A 7654-nucleotide genomic window follows, 5' to 3' on the forward strand; every position below is an offset into this window, starting at 1 on the left:
TCAACATAATGTAAACATTTGACCGTCCACTCTCAGTCAATTGTTGAAATCTCCAGGATAAAACTTCGTTCCAAGCTTGCAAATATTATCATTAAACAAATAGTTCAAGTTGATGTTTCATCATTAAAATCATTATTAAACTCCTTTCTTTGCAGTAGATTGATGTTCCATTTTGAAATAGTTCAAGTTATAATACTTTATAAATAATAAAATAATTATCAAACAAATAAACAAGTAATAGTCAATCAACGACTCAACAACAAACAATCAAGACTCAAGAATCAATTGCTCATAAACAAATATTCAAGCAATAACCAATTAATGACTCATCAAATTGATATGTAAGCCATTCTCACATAAGATTTCGTATTTGTAAAAATGGTTCCTACTTCTTTATTTACCTCAAAAAATTTATTCCACAAAACAAAATTTAGATGCAAGCTATTTACCTCAAAAAATTTATTCCATAAAACAAATTTATTCAGTCCATCAGGGTCCATGGGAACAATTATTTGATAAGAAATTAAGAATGGAACTAACGCTTGATCTTTCAATATCAAACCAAAAAAAAAGGTAAATAAATATTTTTAGGATATGATTTGATCTTTACAGGCATTTGCAGGACCCAATTGAGAAGTTATTATGGCTAAATTTGGTCTCATCCATGTAAATGTACTGGGCTAAACTAGGAGAAGACTAGGAGATTGGTGGGTGGATTGAAATTATAACATAAGTAAAAAAAAAAAAAGTGGGCTGGGCTACAGCCTAGTATAGCCTTCAAATGAATCCGTCTCTGATTGGAGGATATTTTGAAAATAATTCAAATTTTTTATAATATCTTCTTTTCTTTATAATTTTTCCATCTTTTCCCTATTTTTCTCGCCTAGTTATCTCTCTCTCGTTTTCCTCCTCAGGTTTACGTATTTCGTACCTGAATAAGATACAATTGGATCTAAAGTCGTTTATTTATAGAGGAAAAAAATACGTGCCTTGACTATTTAAATTTTATAAATTGGATATGATCTAAGCTATAATAAGCATGTAATAATATCTTCACAGAGAATTTTCAATTATGATATGAAATTAGTGAGATAAAATGTTGTTAATTGCATCTCATTTTTTTTAAATGATGAGATGATGTTGAAATATTAATTTTTTTTATTATATTCAATAACTTTGTATAAAAAAACAAAATAAAATTGCTCACACAATTAAAACAAAATAAAATTACACATAATTAAAATTTGCGAGGCATTTCATTTTTAGTCTTCGTTCAATGTTTATTTGTGATGCCTTCATCCCGTCGTCAACAACAAACTTCTTCTATTTCCTTCTTGGTTTTGAAGAGGCGGTTTCAAATGCAGGAGGAGAGACTTTAATGATATTTTGGGAGAATTTGGTTTGGTCGAACATAAAATTCAACATTTGCTCATCGGTTTGAGATTAAGAAAGACCAATCGAGGATTGAATTGGTCGAACATAAAATTCTATTTAAATTTACCGATTCTTGATTTAAGAGTAGATAGGCTTCATGTGGGGACCCGGACGCTAATCATGTTCTTAATCATCATTGAGACTAATTAATCAATTATAAAACAGGGTCTAAATTTTTTTTTAAATGCGGAACGTAATGAAATAAAACATATATATATCTCAGTATAAAAGTACAAGTCTTGTACTACATACATTTATTCAACTAAGGTTTAACAGCTAATATCAAGTGTCCAACCCTATCTCTAATCCAAGTCCGGAGCCTCCACTCTAATCACGATCTCTCTTCATCTTCTCAACCCCGAACCTGTCCCACCTGTTGTCATGCACACATACAAAACAAGACTACAGCCGGATAACTCCGGTGAGAATAAATCCCAGTATAAACAATGTAAACATGCAATCATATAAAAACATATACAAAAGCATATAACAAATATCCTTCACATGCAGCCAATCAACAAATATGTATGATATCCAAACTGTAAATCAACTAGTCGTATCAGACTTGACTCAAACAACGCGTCGTCTCAGACTCGACTCATTCCTAATCTAGGGATCCCGGTTTTGAATATTGAGAATTATATCGAATCTCAGTCGATAGGAATGACTCAACCCTAAACGACATCGATATAATTCCTATATCCAGTGTCTGGGCGAAACAGCCACAGAATTGACGAATCAGTCAAGGATTAAGCAAATCACCCAATAATTAGACGAATCAGTCAGGGACTAGGCGAATCAGCCGATAGCAAGACGAATCAGCCGGTAACTTGGCGAATCAGCCAATGACTAGCGAATCAGCAGTCAATACATGCATACAATAACTAGGAGAATCAGCCGATGACTAGCGAATCAGTAGTCAATACATGCAGTGGCTATAAATCAATAGACTACAAACATCAATCTCATCAATTACAAATATCAGTGCAATAAACTAAGTATGTGATTTAGGGAAACTCGAGTCAAACCTCACTCGAGTTGTGCAATCCCAACTCAACATTAATTTATACCTTTCTTTCTGATACTCTGACTCTGTCGAAGTCTCAAACTCAAAGCCTGTCAATACTCAATCTGACAATAACAATATCGAGGGTACGGTATCAGTACACCACTCAAACAATACTGGATATAATCAGAATTCAATCAAATTCTGTTTCAACAGCACAACGTCATAGTCTCAATATACCCAGCAATATCATCTCAGTCAGATATCAATTCTAACATCTCATAATCGGTAATAATTCAATTCTGATATCAAATCTCAATCAACTTAACTCTGAAAATCATAACAATTCCATATGGTATCTATTCTTCAGTCCGGTTTCGATTATACGATGTCTAACATGACAAGAACATCATATATGAATCATATTAGATTTTGACAACACCATAATTTCAAAACATATTAAAACGTAGCAAAACTTACGTCCAGTCGTAGTCTACGTCGATAGGAACACAGTACCGAAGTCGGATTCAAAATCTGACGGACGGATTGAAATATAAAGGCGTATATATATATACATCCACGCACATGCAATAAGCCAAGTGGCTCGATGTGCCTACTGCACGTCTCGCGCATATGCGCGACTAATATCGGCGCATATGCGCGAGACCTACGGGTCTCGTGGATAAGCTTCTCGGCAGCTCGCGCATATGCGCGACTCATCTCCGCGCATATGCGCGAGGTCCTCTGGACTTCGCTTTTACAGGTCGCGCACTCACTTCGCGCATATGCGCGAGGTCCTTTGCCCATGTCGCGCATATGCGCGCATATGCACGAGGGCTACTGTTCCTCGCACATTTTCATGCATTATCTCGTCTTTCCCGGTCCGATCCTTTCCGTCTATAATCATATCAATTATCCCCAAATCATTTCAGATTAATAGGATAAAATTCTCGGGCCTTACACTTCACATAAACATCCCGACACTCTCTTACAACGTGTTTAATTCATGTCCTCGAGTCATTTTGCTGGACATCTATACATAATCTCATTCGATAGTACCACGTGGAACTCATCTTACACAGAAAGAGAAAATTCTTCTCAAATTGATTTTCAGTGTTCCATACGTACGATGTTACAATTGTCAAATAAATTACAGTTGAAATATCACAGTCCTGAAGAACAAATTAAGTATGAAAGGAAAACATATCTTGGCGAAATAATTTATTCTTAAATTATTTTTCTTTTTTTTTACATGAATTTTGATTTTCTAGAATAAAGTTAGTTACGATAAGATTTACATTAATTCTAGATATGATTTTTTTATGTTAAAGAATTTATTTTTTAATAAAACCCTAGTTTCCATGTTTTGTAAGTATCTATTCAAAAAATCATCTATAGATTAAAGAGACTATATATATATTGAAGGATAGATACTACAAAGTAGAGAGACGAAGAGAGAGAGCAAGGAAGAACAGAGAACCCATGTGTTGCTTCTGAAAAATCGAGTCATTAATTTTTTTCGTGTTTTTACTGTGTTGCCGTTGAGTATTGAAGACATTCGAGGACAACACTTAATTAAAGTGTTGTTAGAGAATTGTTTGCTCATCTGAATTTTGGTTTCATAGAATTTGCATCCATTGTGTTTGGTTATTTCCGATGATAGAAATTAAGGCTGCAATTTGCTTTCTTGATGTGTGAATTATTATTTTTTTGTTATTCACTAATATTCTTTTGGTATGTAAATTTACTATTTTCTAGTGAATATTTTTCTCCGAGGCACACTTTTGCATAATTATTTGTGTCTCGATTTATTTACGTAAAGATTTATATGTTAAATTATTTTGTTTTATGTTTGTTATCTTAAGTATTAAGACATAACATTCAACACTTAAATCTGAAACACACAATTCCTCAATTATACGGTACTTTTATGATAAACAATTTTTTTTCGAAGTATATAGCCAGATTAATCTAACTTTTAGGACAATATAGCTAGTAAATTAAAGCAAGCTTACATCAAATCCCATAATTGAGCACCTTGATTCTAAGACCTGATATTATAAACGTTTTTATTGGCAAATCTTGATACAAAAACGTAGAAATAAAACCACGCCATCTAATAGAAGTCATATCCTTTTTCGCAAACGAATCAGCCTTAAAATACCGGTGATTCCACCGGCGAGCTCACCAGATTCAACAAGTCGTTCCAATAACTCTTGTAATCCTCAAGTTCTCCTAAAATTGTAGTGACCATGTTGTCTTCGTAGCATACGGGGTTAAAATTAACAGACACGAGATCGGTTAATGAACCTGTGTTGTAATTGTGATCCACGGAGTACGTTATATTGTTGTCATGAAGGTGAACTGAATTCCCCGTTTTGCCATTGATTTTTCCAAGCCCACATGCACCAGAGTTGCTCATCGAAACAACGTCGTTCACCATCAGTATGTCGCCGTTGGGACCAGCTGTTGGGACCGTAGTCAGGTTACCGGAGAAGTTTAGCGTGGATGTTGGAGACTCGAGAATCTTGACGGCTGATTTGAAAAAGTTGTTGGATGCGGCGTTGGCTTGCCAGACTTTCAGCACGTCTAAACATTGCGGCGGCGGCGGCAGCTGGGGTAGCTGAGCGGTGGCTCTGTGGAGGTGGAGGTTGGCCAGAAGTTTAGACTCGCGAACGAGCCTGGCTTCGGCCTCTAGCCGAGCTGTTTCCCATTGAGCCGTGTGGTTGAGGTTGGCGGACTGAACCGAGCCATCTGGATTGTTCTTAGGCTTGTGGGTTACCGGGTCGATTCCCATTCGAGATAACCTTTTCTTGAGGCGGGTGTTCCAGTAGTTCTTGATCTCATTATTTGTTCTTTTTGGTAAATGAGTTGCTATTGCCGACCACCTATAATTAATAATTTACATATATATGCAATAAGATTTGGTTATTTCACAAAAAATAAATATTCTGATAATGATTTAAATTTAGTACCTGTTGCCTAAAAGAGCATGAAGTCGAATGATTGCCTTCTCTTCTTGAGTGCTGAACTTTCCTCTCTTGATATCAGGTCTTAGATAGTTCGTCCACCTCAATCTGCAACTTTTTCCACACCTTTGAAGCCCTAGATTCACACACACATAAATTTTCTTGATAATACTCTAATTATATATAGCATTTATGCATTACAGAAACTAATTCCAATTTCTTTTTTAAAGTGAGAAAGCAGAAGGGTATCCTCGAAACTGCAAGATTCTACAAATAACATGTTCTATTCGCACCCCTCGACGATGCAAATAAAGTAGTTGCATGCATGTAGAAATACCATACCGGCTTTTGCAGGCAACGCGCGCCAGCTCCCATGTCCATGCTTCTCAATGTGAGAAACCAACATTTGGTCTTCTTCTCGTGTCCATGGCCCTTTCTTCACCTCCACATTCTCGTCGCAGTTCGACAATTCCATGGTAGGGTTAAAAGCAGACTGGTTAACAAAATTCCTATCACAAGATGTACAGTAAAACAAGTAATTCAATGTTAGAATATTAATTTGTGGGATTTTAAGTTTGGTGTGAAAGATATGCAATGGATGTGTTGTATATATATACAAGTGTGAAGAAATTAATATGTACTTTACTACAACTAGTAAGTCCGATAATTTTTGACCTAATATTTTTATGACACAGCCCACAGAGAGTCATTGAATGATTGCTCAATCTCAGAGTTAATTGCTTGCATGCGCTGTGTACGTGAAAGAAGGAAACATTTATGTGACTTTGAACTTCCTAACATAATACTGTCGGCTCATAAATACATACATGTACGCTTATGATGTCAAAAAAATTAATTTTGGCAAATAATTAGAAATAGTCGAATTACTGATCAAAAAATCACCCCAAGGGCGACGGCTGCAGTGCAAGATGACTATTTCTAGAAAATTTAGTTTTTGATGCGCTGAAACTATCATCTAAACATACATGTTCCCGATTCCTGGATCTCGACTTTGTCATCAGGTGTTCGCTCTTTAGATTGTGGATTCAAGTTAGGCTTGATGTATCAGGGTGATTCCCCTCGGTATATTTTAAGAAAAATATTTTTTTTGGTCTGCTCACTTATGCCATTTTTGGTTTGATTGTCATATTTTGTCCGAAATTTGACGTGACACCAGCAAATGATGACACACGTGACACCAAAAATCGATTATTTCAATTACACAAGTTAAGAGACTACAAATTATTTTTCCTATATTTTATTCCCCCTTCTTATTCTTCTACATAATGATTGATCATAGTTCCCTGCCTGACTCAAAATATACCACAGTCCACGCCCTATGTACATTTACTAAAATGGCAATCATATTAAACCTTCTGTCGGAGGGATGTCTAACCACATTTCGAACCATATATGTCATAAATAAATGTATCAATTTTCAAGTAAATTTGAGTATGTAAATTTTGTTTTAATAGTATATGGTTCTATTACTTCTACTACCTCTCATTTGTAATAATTTTTTATTTAAATTTAAATTTTCTTTAAAATAAATTAGGAATCTGTAATCTATACATCAATTTTTTTAAAAAAAATTAGCCTCAATTTCTCCTAATTTAATTCGCATGATCATGAGTTGCGTGGCTCATTTAATATGTGTGGGTTCGAGAAGTCCTTTGGGTATTAAAGACTTGGACCACCTTTGATTTTGTAGAGGGATTAGGGTGATGTCGAGTAGATATTGTTTCGATTTAATTCGGAGAAAAAGTCTCGTGGAAAGAAACAAGAATTAGATAAACAAATAAATAAGACATATAAATGTTATTTTTGCATGCAACAAATATAGTATAAATTTAAGTTTAAAATTTGAACATATTTTGGTGAATTGGACTCCTCATATTGAGTGGTGTATTTATTAGGCGAATAGAAAATCATTGCACGTTGGGCAATAAGATAACTCTATTATTTTGAATCATTTATAACTTTAATTTAATTAAAATTAGATTGTATAATGTAGTCATTTGAATAATTGAGGTAACTTATAATTTGAAAATAATGAAGAAAGAAATAAATGTGGATAAATATCTAGTTTCATAATTCTTATAATTGGTACTTAGTTGACTCGGGGAATGAACTATTTTTTAATCTTTCTAGAATTTTTTTTTTTAATGATTGAATGAATTATGGTGGATTAAAACGAATGATAACTTCGTTCTTAGTTCATGTTAACGATTTCAATGTAATCTTT

The 7654-nt window shown here is 34.4% G+C and overlaps 1 protein-coding gene across 1 annotated transcript; it reads right to left on the reverse strand.

Moving 5' to 3' along the window:
- Nucleotides 1-4423: 4423 nt before the first annotated feature.
- LOC142533262 (transcription factor MYB16-like) lies at nt 4424-5972 on the reverse strand. The gene is made up of 3 exons (XM_075639965.1): nt 5752-5972; nt 5416-5545; nt 4424-5328 (listed from the first exon to the last, which is right to left on the reverse strand). The coding sequence occupies exons 1-3, from the start codon at nt 5882-5884 to the stop codon at nt 4596-4598; spliced, it is 996 nt and encodes a 331-aa protein (XP_075496080.1). The 5' UTR covers nt 5885-5972; the 3' UTR covers nt 4424-4595.
- Between the last annotated feature and the right edge of the window lie 1682 nt (nt 5973-7654).

The sequence above is a fragment of the Primulina tabacum genome, chromosome 18 (assembly GCF_025594145.1).
Source record: "Primulina tabacum isolate GXHZ01 chromosome 18, ASM2559414v2, whole genome shotgun sequence".
Lineage (NCBI taxonomy): Eukaryota > Viridiplantae > Streptophyta > Magnoliopsida > Lamiales > Gesneriaceae > Primulina > Primulina tabacum.

Coding starts and splice junctions, on each gene's coding strand:
- LOC142533262 (XM_075639965.1), bottom strand. CDS start 5,884: ATGGAATTGTCGAACTGCGACGAGAATGTGGAGGTGAAGAAAGGGCCA. Junction 5,546..5,751: donor CGCGTTGCCTGCAAAAGCCG/GTATGGTATTTC, acceptor GTGTGAATCTAG/GGCTTCAAAGGTGTGGAAAA. Junction 5,329..5,415: donor CATGCTCTTTTAGGCAACAG/GTACTAAATTTA, acceptor TATTAATTATAG/GTGGTCGGCAATAGCAACTC.